The sequence below is a fragment of the Cryptomeria japonica genome, chromosome 2 (genome assembly GCF_030272615.1).
Source record: "Cryptomeria japonica chromosome 2, Sugi_1.0, whole genome shotgun sequence".
Classification (NCBI taxonomy): Eukaryota; Viridiplantae; Streptophyta; class Pinopsida; order Cupressales; family Cupressaceae; genus Cryptomeria; species Cryptomeria japonica.
This window is the reverse complement of record NC_081406.1, coordinates 548,743,275-548,758,701: the sequence shown is the minus strand read 5'-3', so window position 1 is coordinate 548,758,701 and position 15,427 is coordinate 548,743,275. Positions and strand designations below refer to the sequence as shown.

General features: G+C 35.6%; 1 protein-coding gene across 9 annotated transcripts in view; it reads right to left on the bottom strand.

The window, feature by feature from the left end:
* Positions 1-15,427, bottom strand: part of LOC131052343 (uncharacterized) — a 276,241-nt gene that overhangs the window by 246,632 nt on the left and 14,182 nt on the right. For 3 of the 9 annotated variants that reach the window (XM_059216711.1, XM_057986988.2, XM_057986987.2), the window contains exon 2: positions 4,917-5,357. In XM_059216711.1, coding sequence (XP_059072694.1) covers positions 4,917-5,357 — 441 coding nt within the window. Of the gene's footprint in view, positions 1-2,690; positions 2,902-4,916; positions 5,358-15,427 lie in introns of those variants that run through there. The other 6 variants (XM_057986989.2, XM_057986995.2, XM_057986990.2 and 3 more) reach the window with 5 other exon arrangements.

Sequence of the window (15,427 nt, the reverse complement as noted above, 5' to 3'; positions counted from 1 at the left end):
CCTCACACGATTCCCTTTTACCTGGGAGAGGCGTTAAGAAAAAACCTCCCAAATGACGATCTGGCCCTACGAACTTCGGACCACAACCCTCCTTCGCAAACTCCCTCTAATTGACGTTTTACCTTGGGCGATGAATTTCGGCCCTTTTAACTCCCTCGTGAGCTTTCAGTTTTACTGACGTTTTACCTTGGGCGATGAATTTCAGCTCAAAACACGTTTTTGCAAACTTTAACTTTTTGCGTTTTACCTTGTCTCCCGAACTTCGGCCTCTATCGCCCTTTTGCAAGCTTCTTCCATTTTCGTTCTACCTCTATGCGCCGAAATTCAGGGTTTAACGTGATATTGCAAAGTTTAAATTTTCGAAGTTTAACTGGTATTCGCCAAACTTCGGGGAATATGGAGCTTTTTCAAACCTCTTTATTTTTTTGCGTTTAACTTTGTATTTGCCGAACTTCAGCCCTTTTGGCTTGTTTGCAAACTTTAAACTTTTTGCGTTTTACCTTGTATTGCGAATTTCGGCGAAAATAGACATTTTGCAAGGTTTTTACATTTTAAAGTTTCACGTTTGGTCGCCGAACTTCAGACTTTTGGCGATTTTTGCAAACTTTAAATTTTAAACACTTTACCTTTATTCGCCGAAATTCGGGCCTTTAGCGATTCTTGCAAGCTTTTAACTTTTTTGACACTTTGCCTCAATTCGCTGAAATTCGGGGTTTTTTTCCTCTATTTGCAAACTTCTTAAAGTTTCGCGTTTTTTCCTTTTGGTGCAAATTTCGGCGAATAAGGACATTTCGCAAGGTTTTTAGACTTTGACATTTAGCTCAGTTTAGGCAATTTTCGGCGAATAAGGAACACTTGAAAGGCTCTCAACTTAGACGCTAACTTCATGGCGAAAATCGGTCTGAAGGGGAGCTTTTCAAAACCTTGAAACTTTAAGCGTTAAACTCACCTTGCAGATTCCAGGCTTACGCTATGACCAGATCTCCCTTGGACTGATTTTGGGCACTCAAAAATGATGCGAGACTCTTCGCACAGAAACTCTCAAGCGATGCGACTCAAAAAAATCCCAACACTCCCTTTCTTCAACAACAGCAAAGGCTACCACTTTACCACTTCCTGGATCCCAACAAGAGGGGGACCCTATCTGCGACAGCGAGTGTGTGCAACGCACAACAAGATCAACAACATTGGAAGCACAAATAAAGAAAGGAAAGGAATTGATTTGGAGGCTCAATGGGATCCTCCTTTGAGGGAGGTTGTTAAATTGAATTTTGATAGGATTTCAGGTAGAAACCTAAGAAATGCAAATGTAGGCCTTATATTGCAAGATGATAAAGGAGAATTCAAGTATGGAGGTTCACTTTTCCTTTGTACTAAATCAAACAATTAAGTAAAAGTAGAAGTGCTTGTGGCAAGAATGGCTACTGTGGCAAGAATGGTTATGAGAATTTATTAGTGGAAAGGGACTCTTTGCTCCTAATTCATGCAATTCACAAAGGTTTTTGTCCTAATTGGAAGCTCAAGCAATATGTGGAGGCTTTGGAGCTAGGCTTAAAACTTGAAAAAGTTTTCAACAATGCAAGCAAAATTTAAATGAGGTGGCCGACTTTCGATCTAACCATGGTATTGACCAAAATCCTTAACTGCTCTCTTGAGTCACCTTTCTACATCTTGAGATGAAATTGAACTCATTTGAGTTTTAATCTCCCTTGACTATTTATATTATTTTCTCTATTTTTGGTCCTTGAGGAAATATTTGGGAATTCTTTTCTTTTATTGAAGGTTAGTGGGTATCATATGTTTTTGTTATGGTTTATTCCCACTCAACGTTGGTATTTGTGGTATATGTTTTGTAATTTGTGAGAATTTATGGTTCTTTATGCCTCATACAATGTCCATTTGTATTAATGCTCAGCTATGTGAGTATGGTGGTAATGTGAGGAGGGAGTGTTTTAATGTGGCAAGTGTGCTGATTGAGGTTCTCTTGTATGGAGTCAATGTGTTGGTGGTTTTTGACAGGCTAGATATGTGGTTGGGACTACATGGGCTTGCTATATGCATTTTGGTGTTTTTCACAAGGAACCCCAAATATTTGAGACCAAAGGCATCATGTCACTATCTCAAATAGATGTCTAGAACAAATATTTTATTGCGAGCATCCAACAATGTTGGGATTTGTATAGTTTGTTCTTGGTAAGATTGGTTTGGGATCTTAGGAACCTCTGAGGTGTAAATAAATGATAAGGAAGAGTTTCTTGAAGAAACTATGCAGTGTCCCTACCAAAAAATTTAACAAACTTGCAAATTTTAAGAAACTATGTAGTGTTTCTATAAAAACAAAATTAACAAACTTGCAAATTTTTCAACCTTTAGCTCACAAACATTTCATCAAAGGGGTCAAACAATTGGTGGAAACAATATTTCTGAATTTAATGATGAGGAATAGCTGCAACTATCCTTTATTACCATAGGCATAATCACAAACAGTTTTCATGTATTGAGCAAATAATTATCATTTAATCCACATTTGATAACTACTTGACAAATGCATGGAAGGAAATTACATACAAATAAACACTGAAATGAAAGAACTAATTTCTCTTATTTTTGACATTGACACCAAATCAGTTATACAATTGCATATAAATTTAATCAACTGATGTTTCAAAAAAGACGGTCAATATACTAACCAATTTGCTGATTGTCCACAATTGTCTGATACAATTGGAATAATAGGTTGTTCACACACATTTGCTTCTGATATGAATATAAAACTAGCTTTTTGCTGACTGTTTGTTGATCCAAAACTGATTATGGACTGTTGTAACAGAAAATCAAACCCTCCAGCTTCACCAAATTATGTTGAATGTAGTTATCAGCTGCTAATAATGGGTAGCATAGCTGAAATAAGTCATATTTAGATACACTAGCTATCCCAAATAATACTAGCATCCACAATCTGATTTAAACTCCTCATATTTCCTTCAATGTAACCCATTTACATCTACTTGCAAATAATTTGTCAATCTCCACTTACCGACAATATTCAAAAACTTGGAATGATATTTCAATATTTTGATTCTTCAATACAAATCTCATAACATTCAGCACACTAGCAATCTTAGAACAAAATTGCTCCAATGGATGTTGAGGGTTTTCCTCCCCAACCCAATATCTTCAACACACAGGAGAGTTCAAGATGAAATCACTCTCCCATAGCTGGCAGGGTTTTCCTCCCTGAAACCATTCTTACCTTTAGGTTTTCATCCTAGACATAGAAGATGAACAAATTTCAATCTTTCAAGAAAAGAAAACTTGATAATGAACAATGGATGATCAACCTCTTGCCCAAGCCCTCATTAAATAGCTCTTCACTGTTTTTCCAAAAAAAAACATTTTTTTCTTTTTCATTCAAGTGACTTTTGAAAATCCCCTTTTAATTCAACTTTACTTTTGGCCCAAAAATAAGTCAATTCTATCTCTCTATATATAACCCCTTTTTAAAAAATTACATATAAGTTGTCTTCTAATTTCTCACTTTACAACAACTTAATATTTAATGATTTAATTATTTAATTATTTTCCACACAATATATTGTGTGCCTGAGGCTTTGGTTAGAGTTTGGCTACTCCAGATGGTGCTCTCAGACTCTTATGAAGCCCTTCTTAAGTTCTCAGCTACGTCAATGGAGGAAGGAGATGATGTAAAGAGAGTCACAAAAAGAAGCTAGCAGTTTAGGGGCCACAAGCTTTAGGAGGCAGAGTTCCCAAATATTGCAAAGAGAGTTACAAGTGTTAAGGGCATATCGTTTACGAATTCGTAAGGTAATATTGAGTCTTATGATCACACACAAGAAGGTTCATCAGGAGGTCTCAAGAAAGTATACAATCCCAATGTTCTGAAGAAATTCACTCCTTAGGGCTAAGAAGTATGCAGAAATTCTGCATGGGTATGCCTCTCTGCACTAGATCCCATGGCACATCTGAGTAGTAAAATGGTGGAGGAAACAATGGAGTAGGGAGGAGCAAGCGTCTCTATTGTCATTTGATAGGGGGTGAGTTGATTTGCCTACTGGTTCATGGTAATCTACTTTTTTCTATCAATTATGGATTTGTGACCAAGTGTTTGGATGATGTTGGGTTCCTTTTTGCTTGGTCTTTGTGTTCAATGTCCCAAGTGATTACAAGTCTACCTGACTTGTTTTTTGTATTTTTTCACAGTAGCATATAGTTGTAGTAGGATGATATTCTGCTCTGTATGATGCTGATGTCCATGGACTTTTTGTAATGTGCTTTAGTTCTAGGCCCTTTAACCATCATCAGTGTACTTGCTTTATATTTTCAGGGTGGGGGCCCAATTGAACACCCAACTGCTTAACTTATAATAGAAAAAGACAATTATTGTAATATGGTTTAAAGCTTGACTCTAACAATATTGCTTACTTCCCTGAAAAGTAAAACAAATTGCATAGAAAGTTGTAGAACAATAAATTTTTAATTAAAGACAAAAAGATACATGTCTTAATGTGCTATTAAGGGCCAGGATGAATATTCAATCATCACATTTCTTTCCTAGCTGATATAAAATAGCATATTTCTTGTAGTACTCAACACTCATGTCACGGCAAAGCTAACTCTCTAATGTATAGGAGTTCTCCAGATCAAGAAAACGTGCCAAAAATGTGAACTTTAAACTTAATCATATATCCCCTACAGATTTGAGTGTAGACAATATTGTATATCTTCAAAATCTCTAGACTAGTTACTTTAATGAAGTAGGATGAAGCAGCTTAAATTTGCCTGCATGTGGCTTCGTGTGACACTCCTTTCTTGTGCTTCAAAGATAATTCTTTGGTCAAATGAAAATCATTTGACAAAGTTCAACAACAAAAACAGTTTAAAATGTCGATAGATACCTGACCTTTGTTGCGTGCTATATTTAGACATAAAACAAGCTTCTGAATGCTTCTATAATGCCATCCTTTAGAATGATCTTTTGAGTTCACAGAGCTAGAAGTCGTCAGTTTCCATATCCATATTCTGTAAGCATCAGCAATAGTATTAATCTTTGTTAATTCCTTCCCCCCAAAAGCCTTCCTTATAAGGACCTGATGTCCCAGATATTTGCAGGCAACTTTGAACAGTGCATCTTTTTCCCTCCAATATTTCATGTATCCACCTTTATTGCAGTATGGAGATTCTTTAACCAACAAGAGATTTTTCTTTTGTAGAACTGTTGGAGAAAAATGCTTATTTTCCACTGTGGCTTTGAAGAGGCTTCTTGTGCTTTGGTGAAGATACAAAGTAGTACAACAATGAAAATATTTGAATTTAGTTGATGCCCAAAACTGCACTACCTGAATTTAAGAGGCATAATCAGTTCAAAAGTTTTAAATATAAAAACTACCCTTCTCTTGACAAACCCTTTATTCTTGAAACAACAGCAGCACAAGATCTTATTAAAATAATAATTATATCTATTCTTTAATGGTCATCTTAGTTGTCAACTCATTTAACTTTCTAGTTCGTTTAGTCTTTTAAGTGCAACTTTTGCTTCTTTTATAAGAGAACGCTTAGTTAGCTTTTTAGTTTTTAGCTTTTTAGCTTTATTTAGCGTTTTAAGCTTTTTAGCTTCATGTTGAAGCTTTAGTTTTATGGTTCATTCTTTTTTGAGCACCATCTTGTAATTCCTTTATATACGTTGTATATTCTTAATTAATTCATCCAATTATCATTCAATTATTTTTCATGGAATCAGAGCATGGATTAAATTTTTGGAAAATTTGTAATTATAAAATATTTTCGTATTGAAATTTTTTTAGTGAGGTTTTTCAAAAAAAAAAAAAAAATTGGGCGAAATTTCGTTTTTGTTGGTCGTGTGGAAGTTTTTGCTGGTCGAATTTCGAGGGTTTCATTATTTTGCAGACTGCGATTTTTATTCCGAGCGTCGTTTTTAGTTGCAAAAACCCATGTCTTTTTTGTGGCTCTCATATTTCTAGGGTCGCGTGAAGAGGATTACATGAGGGTTTGCTTTTATCCTCGCTTTTTTATTTTCGTGATTTTTCCAGCAAAATCGCAGGTAAGGCATCCTGTCATTCACATTTTTTTCCAGCTCCTAAGCATCCGACTCTGTGTATTGCACCGCAGCCTATTCTGTGTTTTTTCGTGGCTACATTTTTCCTGCCCTACGCACACTTTTTTGCCTACGATATTTTGGCGCCATCTGTTTTTCACGACCCGTGATTTTTCCCCAACTCGAATTTATGACCTCTACGATTTTTCCACGTTTTTCCTGCAACGCCTTTGTAACCCATGTTTTTTGGGTTTTGAGCAGAGGTTTCTACTATGGCTAGGGCACGCTAGTTCTAGTGCATGAGTTTTTTTTTCTCTACCTGCTTGCAACGATTTCTAGAAATCATGGGATTGTTTTTTCGCGATTTTTGGGTGCGGATTTCGGCTAGGGTTTTCACACCCTTTTGTGGCAGTTCACATTTTGGTGGAAATCGAAAAGAGTTTTTTTATAATTTTTTCATTTTTAAAAAATTATAGTGGTTTTTTATAACTTTTTCTCCTTAAATAATTATTTTGAGTTTTTTTAATTTTTTGTCTTCAAAAAAATTATTATAGGTTTTATTAATTTTTTTCACAAAAATTATTTTGATGGGTTTTCTGATTTTTCTCCACAAAAAATCATGGGACGGTTTTTCTTTATTTTTTCCTCAAAAATCAAGGTTTTGCCACATGATGCCTAGTGTTTTGCCACACAGCATTTTAGGGTTTTCACGATTTTTTCCTCAAAAAAATTTTGTGAGTTTTCACGATTTTTCCTTAAAAATTATCATATGTAATTCGCAATGTTTGCGTGGGATTTTTTTATCTAGGTTTTACCATTTTTTCCACAAAACGATGATTTGTAAATCCGGTTTTCAAGGTTTGACGGTTTTTTCCACAAAAATTGTGCTTTGTTGTAGTCTGTTTTGGGTCGCACCTGGAGTTGCTAAGGTGAACATCTGCAACCACGATATCTTGCAAACTAATTTGGAGTTGCTGGAGCGAACAGTGCTCAGTGCTCTTCTACAATTGCGATTGTTATCAAAATCGTGTTTGTTGCTCATTAGAGGGTTTGTCAATTTTTCCTCAAAATCGTGGTTTCAGGCTTCTAAGGATTACATCAAGTTGGTTGGCTTTTGGTAATCTTGGTCATTAACATTTTGTAGATCCTGGGAGGGTCTTCGTAGCAGCAAAGTGTTCTTTGCATTGCATTTGGGATGAAAAGATCTATAGTGTCTTCTGTAGGGTATTGAGTACAATGACCATTAGGGAGGGTATTAAAATAGTAATTACATCTATTCTTTAATGGTCATCTTAGTTGTCAACTCATTTAGCTTTTTAGTTCATTTAGTCTTTTAAGTGCAACTATTGCTTCTTTTATAAGAACGCATAGTTAGCTTTTTAGTTTTTAGCTTTTTAGCTTTAATTAGCATTTTAAACTTTTTAGCTTCAAGTTGAAGCTTTAGTTTTACAGTTCGTTCTTTTTTTAACACCATCTTGTAATTCCTTTATATACATTGTATATTTGTAATTAATTCATCCAATTATCATTCAATTATTTTTCAGATCTGCTGTATTATGGCTGCCATAGGAACTGATAAATCTGACTCTTGAGCACATTGCCTCTTTGTTATTAATCATGTTATGATTGGCTAAACCATCTCTACTTGGCATAACTCCAAGTATGATGAAAATTGAAACAATCTATGGCAACCTCCATCACCACTAAAATATGCATTTTGAATAAATAAAATATAAATTCTATTTTCTATATTTAAAAAAAAGGAAAGAATGAAATACAATTTATTTACTATTTAAGAGCATTTAAGATAATCCCTTGACAAAAATTAAGTGAAAAAACATATTAAATAAATCAAAATTTACAAAAATAAACTTATATTAAGATAAGTATTTACTCAAACTGGCTTGCTACACTTATTTCCATAAACTACCAGGCTGACATGTCTTTTACAAAAAGAAAAACATTTCATGCATGCACATAAGATATCCATATAAGAGGTTCATTGCCTAAGGTGATTTGTTCTTTGTTCAAGGAATCCAAATGCAATGTCCCCATTTTTATGCCATATTGCTCTATGAGCGTTTCCTAGTTTTGGGGGTTTTCTATATGTTTCTAAGTGAGCTGGGAGAATTCCAATGTTCTTGAAGAGCTCAGTTTTGGGTTTCCTTGGCATCCAGTGATGGATTTGGCAGTGAACCATCTAGGATCTTTTTACAATATCAAATGTTACTTCTAATTGGTGGTAGATTGTCCAATGTATTACAATTGTGAATGATAAGCATTACAAGACTTCTAAAACCAAATCTGGGTATTATGTCAAACATTAATCCAATTCTAAATATTGACATTTTGTCAAACAATTTGAAATAAAATGCAAGAAATGTAAATTACTTGGAAGATGCACCCAATAGAAGAACAATATTGCAACATAAATCCATTAAATTAGATGAAATAAATAATCCAAAATCTCAGTTTGAAATGGTCTGGCTATACATGCAGGTAGCTGATGTATCTGCAGCAAAATAATCTCTGAAACACAAGGTTATAGCCCAAATTGACCGTATGGAACCAAAGAATTATGTTAGAATATTAATCTTTACTTGGTAAAGGTTAATTATTTATTTGCATTATGTTTGGGATATTCCTTTGCAATCTCTACATGTTATTTGTCTTTTGTGTCATCTCACACGTGTGAGGATGACTAGTTTCTTTTAATTCCTTTATTAAGGAATATTTGTTTTCTCCTCCTTATGAGGATTTTGCCACATTGCAAACACATGGCATGTGTAATGTCCCTCTTTGGGATTTTCCCTAATTCAGTCCTGTGACAACAATTCCAACTTATAGTGAGAATTATAATACATTTATAAATATAATATTATCAAATATGAGGACATTTCACTATAATATTTAGCTTAAATTTCTACGAATAATTCCGAAGGTAGAAGTTATCTTCATAGCTTTTTCGATTTATATACTTGAGAGTGGTGCTCCTATATCATAAACTTATGCTCTACTAGAGAGATCTAAATCTGAAAATAAGAAATAAAAGTCTTAAGGTGTCTTTCTCCAATTTCCCCTACTTATCCTTTTATATATTTTCTCCCTCTTCTTAAATTAATGTATGTACTTGATATGTCTCCCTTGTATACCATGCCATAATCTCAATATAACTCTCTCTAAATCATGTGTTGACACTTACTATTGATCATGATTTACTACAGCTTTTATTTGATTGGTATCTCACAAGTAATGGAGAATGGGTAAAAAACAAAAGTAATTTTCCCAAACAAAAATATTCAACAAGTTGTTGACTCCTCTTAGACATTCGTTGACCCTTTGGTAATGCTGATTGCTCAAATCACAAACAACAATCTACAAGTTACTTGTGAAAGCTGAAGTGGGTTGAAGTAAAAAACACAACCAATATTTCAAAGTATTACAAGTGGGTCTCATTCCATTTAGTGGAGCTGCTGCTAAAAACACAACAAAAATTGTGAAATCTTAAAAACCTCTTCTAATTGCTGCAAACACTGTTTGGAGATTCTTTTATTATTATTATTGTGTGGGGCCAACAAAGTACTTTGGCAAGCTTATTTTAATATTAATAAATCTGAATTTCTATTGAAGTCCTTTTTCTTTAATTCTATTATCTGTCAGATCAAAGACCCCCCACGTGGTATTCCTTCCTTTATAACCTGCTTCCACATCACAAGATAATTATAAATGATACTGAATTAATATATGGTTTTTTCTGAGTTCCCCTATTCTTCAATTTTAATCTCTATATATATCTCTACCAAGGGAGGCTTGTCTCTTTGCAAATAGACACATTGCCACCACCGGTCACATCTCTTTATTAACAAATTGCTTCTTTCTTTTAATCACCTCCTGTCTTAATGAATCACACCTCTTTGCAAATCGCACCACTTTAAAAAAATATTAATTTCTTTTTAAAGGGCTCACTGCTCACTAATGGTTCTCAAACAAATCGGTTCACCACCTTCCTTGACAAATGCTAATCGTTGTTACTTGTTAATACTCATTTGTTTACACATAAGTTAATTAATTACTATAAACATGAATCGCCACCTTTAGGAATGATTCTTCTTTCTTCCTAACAAATCGCACCTACATGTCTTTGTTTTAACAAGTCGTCCAGAATGCTTTGAAACTCATTTGAAACATTCTCCTTTTAATCACTGCATGATATGTTATTATGAATCGTTATGATATGAAGTCTGTTGTTCATTAAGTCGCTGTCATTAATTATTGTTTGTTCTAAGAGGCAAACCGACGCATTGGCTTGCCTTTTCTAAAATAACTTTTATCGCTGCCTGAAGTCAGCCATGAACTCACCCAGCATTGATTGTTGCTACGTTGATCATTGTCTATTATATTAATCGTTGTCACTTTTGTTCATTTAATTGCTGCTCTAGAATGAAGGTGCAGGTGAAAGAATTGATCCTTGTAGATTCCCATATAACATTGATTGTTTGCTATCGATCCTCAGAAAGGTGATCATCATCTTGAACATATCTTCATACCTCAATGTTTATTAGGAAAATCGTCTTATTCATAAGACTTTACGATTTTCCAATTATCTTATTTCTAATTGCTTTTGTATATTTTCTTCTAACTATCTTGTAACTATTGGAAGTGTTCAAGGCGTGCCACACCTTGCCCACATAATTATTTTAATGCTATTATGTTCTAGGTTGAACATATCTTCATACCTCAATATTTATTAGGAAAATCGTCTTATTCATAAGACTTTACTATTTTCCAATTATCTTATTTCTAATTGCTTGTGTATATTTACTTCTAACTATCTTGTAACTATTGGAAGTGTTCAAGGCGTGCCACACCTTGCCCACATAATTATTTTATTGCTATTATGTTCTAGGTCAAAGATGGGACATCACAGTCTCCCCCTCTTGGAAAATGCTTGCCCACAAGCATTCTTAAATTTTGTCATGAGGGCTCTTGACTTTGAAACCGTGTACTTAGATGAGTGAAGATTTGTAAGGATAACTTGTAATTGCATTATGAACTAAACATGCAAATAAACATATATACATGTCTCATTGTAAGGATTAAGCAACTACATTATACATAATACAAGCTATTGTCCCCATTTTTGGTTTACAAAAATGTGGGCAACCCCCTTTGAATTTTTCGTTAAAATTCATGCTTTTACATCTCTAATCCATGCTTTCCTAGGTTAAAATCTATCTTGGTTAATGTCCATTTGAGTGTGCGCTTTCCTTTGGTTTTCCTTGTTAATTTTTAGTTGTTTTTAATATCACTTACTTACAATCAGGTCTTGAAGACCCAGTTACAAGTGATGTATTTATCACTTTGATGGTTTGTAGACATGTGGTCAAGTTCTTAAGACCCGATTACATGTTGATGTGCCTTTTATATTTTAAACATCTTTCTTGTTATCGGGTTTTAAGAAACCGGTTACAAGTATGTTGGCCAAAGTTTAAAATTACACTATCTTGTCTCCTACATCGGGTTCTTAAGAGTTCGGTTCATCTCCAAGTGGCACATTATATGTTTTGGTTACATTTATGATTCAGTGATTGTATTGTGAAAGGAGTTCTCAAGGGTAAATCGCTTATATGAGCCTTTCAGGAGTTCGTTCTTAGCCCTTTTTTGTCTCTTTGAAGTTATTTTTCAGTGATTGGACTATTTTCAGGTATGTATTCCTGAATTTTTCACCTTTTTCATGTCATTTCTTTTCTTAACTAAAAGCTTGCTTGAATCATGTGTTTTGTTCATCATTGTGTGCGGTAGGTTTCCATCTTTGAGCGCTCTATTTTCTTTTACAAGTTTCTTTTCCTTTGTTTTTGTTTTCGTTTTGATCCCAAGTTCTTGTGCATATTTCAAAGTCGGATTCATGCCTTTTTTGCGGCTAGGGTTTCTTTCTTGTACTTAGAAAAATACTTGCAATCGGGTATTGATGACCCAATAGAAAGTCTCTTTCTCTTGTTATCGGGTCAACGGAGATTCACATTTGTGTCACCAAGTTTTGGTTGTGAATGCGGCGATTACAACTGCAAGTTGTATTTTGTTTGCAATTGGGTCTCTTAGACCCGATTGCAATCTTGAACAGAGCAAGCCCTTTCCTAAGGTGCACTTGTAATCGGGTTTTCCTAACCTGATTACAAGTATTTCATTTCCCCATCTTTATGCTTCATTTGTGATCGGGTTTTGGAAGGATACATGTAAATTATGTTCAAGCACCTTTATCATCTTTCCACACTTTTTGTTCCCAAGTTGTGATCAACTTGTAATCGGGTCTCCAAGACCCAATGACAAGTTTATTATGTCTTGCTTGTAGTCAGGTTTTGGAGACCCAATTACAAGTTAAGTTTTTGTCTTACCCTATGCATTTATGGCTGCATATTAAGCGCTTCACACTTACGGTAAAAGTCCTTAACCATTTTCATTTCGCCGTCACATACAATCAGGTCCTGGAGGCCCGATTGCAAGCCTTTTGGTTGTTTTGTGTCATTGCAAGTAAAGGAATCTCGCCTCCAAGTTGTGCATCTCTTGTCTACCTCATTTGTATACATGCTTATCCAAAGTTCAAGGTGCTTCTCAAGAGATTTTATTGCATATTAGTTACTTGTAATCGGGTCTCCAAGACCTGACTACAAGCATCCATTATCACTTGCCTTCAAACTTCACACTTACACTTGCAGTCGGGTCTTGGAGACCCGATTACAAGTGTGAATTGTGAAAGTTCTTTCACTTGCAGTCGGCTTCCTGAGATCCGATTTCCTTCCCGTCGCTGTCCAAAGCTTATCCAAAAGCATCATTGAGTCAGTCCAAGTTGTTTCGTGATAAAAACCCACCTAAATCTTGGTGTAAGCATTGGTTTTCAAAGGTTTGAGGATTATGGAATCCCCAATGGTTGATGAAGATGTCAAACTTCATTAGCATCTGTAGCTTCATGGATTAGGGCTAGGTTGGGCTCTGTGCACAGCTCATACAAGTAGCCTTGTCTTTGACCAATGGTTTTAGCTTTCTTGATAAATGAATTCCTTGGCCAAGCCAACACTTTGTTGTCCATGAAGGTTACTCTGTACCCATTATCCTCTAGTGCTGATATAGAGACTAGATTTCTCTTGATGCCTGGGACATATAGTACTCTTTTAAGTTGCAATGATATGCCTGACTTCAGTTTGATGGTGCAGGTTCCAACTCCTCTGACTGGATGTGTGGAGTCATCTCCGATAGTCACTTCCTCATCATTCTCCTCTATCATAGAGTCTAGCACTTCTCTAAACCCTGTAATGTGTATGGATAAGCCACTGTCGATCACCCAGGAGTTAACCTTGTTTGATGCTTGGTTTGTAAGTGCTGAGTAGAGTACATACTTCTCAGAGTCATCTTCCCCTTTAGATTTTCCTGCTTTGGCAAATGTGGCTTGTTGTTTGGCTCTTTCCGGACATTTGGCAACATAATGTCCGAATTTGTCACATCTGTAACATTGAATCTGTGAAAGATCCTTCTTGAAGGTGTTCTTGCCATGACGACCTTTCCTCTTCTTAAATTGTTTCTGCTTGCTTTTCTTATTGGAGTTTGTATTTAGGACTTGAAGATCTTCGTCTATATTCTTTTGTTTGATCCCTTTCTTATTTAACCTTGATTCTTCTTGGAGACAGTCTGCTTTTAGCCTTTCAAAGTTTGGAAATTTATCCCTTGCACTGATGCCTTGGACGAATGTTTCCCATATACTAGGCAACCCATCTAGAGCAATGAGTGTTAATTCTTTTCTTTGGATCTCATATCCAAGGGTTGCTAGCTCATCCCTTAGGGCTGATATCCGCATGAAGTAGGCATTGACTGACTCCCCTTTGATCATAGCTATATGATTTATTTCTCTCTTTAAAGCCAAGGTTCTACTTGAATTGGATATCTCAAATGCATCTTCAAGTGCTTTGAACATGTTGTAGGCCGTTTCATGTTTCCTTATGATGGGCATAATATTATTCCTCACCCCATCAACTATGATTTTGATGGCCTTTTCATTTCCCTCTATCCAAGTTGCTTTGTTAGGTTCAGTCTCAGGTTCTGTAGTTTTAGTTTTTACAAATGATTCAACTTTATTTTCTCTTAGAATCATCTTAATTTTGAACTTCCATGCTGAGAAGTCATCGCCTCCTCCGAGTCTATCTTCGAATCTGATAGTGCTAGCCATTTGGAGAAATGTGATGTTGAATATATGCTTGTCTTGAATTTTCCACAAAATTGAATAGCCTCAGGTTCGTTTTAACTATAGCTCTGATACCATGTAAGTGTATGGACCAGCTAGGACTCGAACCTAGGACCTTCCATACGCTGCTGGAGTGCTCTACCACTGAGCTACTGGCCCCTCTTGGACCAGTCCATCATCGGTCCGGGTGTGGCTTATTTCCAACACCAACACTTACCCTATTAAGTTTTCATCACAGTGTTACAAATTCCTGTTCAATGATAGAAGAGTCGGCATCTCCTCCAAACAAGAAAATGAAATATAAGTATGACAAATACTAGAATGAGATTGCTCCCACTCATGTAGTCTCTCTCATTGATGACATCCAAGACACAGAGATCAGACATGTGGACATGTCTGAGTTCTTGGAAAAAATAGAAGGCTCACCAACACATGGGATGCAGTTACTCTGAGCAGCCATATCCATTTGGTCTCTTCTTTCCCAATGGCTGCCCTGGAGCCTAAGTTCGTGCTTGCATGTGCCTCTCATTTTGATAAGGAGACCAAAACAATCAGAGATGATGATGGGAACATCATTATCAGGTTAGATGCAGAGACCATTGACAAGATCTTCAAAGTTCCTGCAGCTCTTGTGTATGCAAACATCACGATGAAGAGTGCTATGGATTATTATAACCAGAGAAAATCTGACTGCATAAGACACATCAATGCCAAATGGCTTAATATTCCCAAATTTTGCTTTTCAAGATAGCCCAATGAAATGTCCCCCTTAGTTTTTTTGAAATTTTAAACACAATAACTTCACCCATTAGCATTAGCAAGATGAAATACTAAGAGCAATACATGTTGGCGGTTAGACCAGCCACTTCTACTTTTCAGTGAGATAATGAAACAATGAAAATTAAACAACTACTTGGCGGTATAAGCAACCAATAACAAAGCCAAGAAGATTGAGATTAAGAAAATGACAATCACTCTACCACTTCTCAACGGGAGGACCAGGAATAACAAAACTATCACTCAACCACTTATTCAGTGGGAGGACAAAAATAACAAAACTATCACTCGGCCACTTTTTCGGCGGGAGGACAGGAGTACAAAATAAAATAGAGATAGGCAGCGAA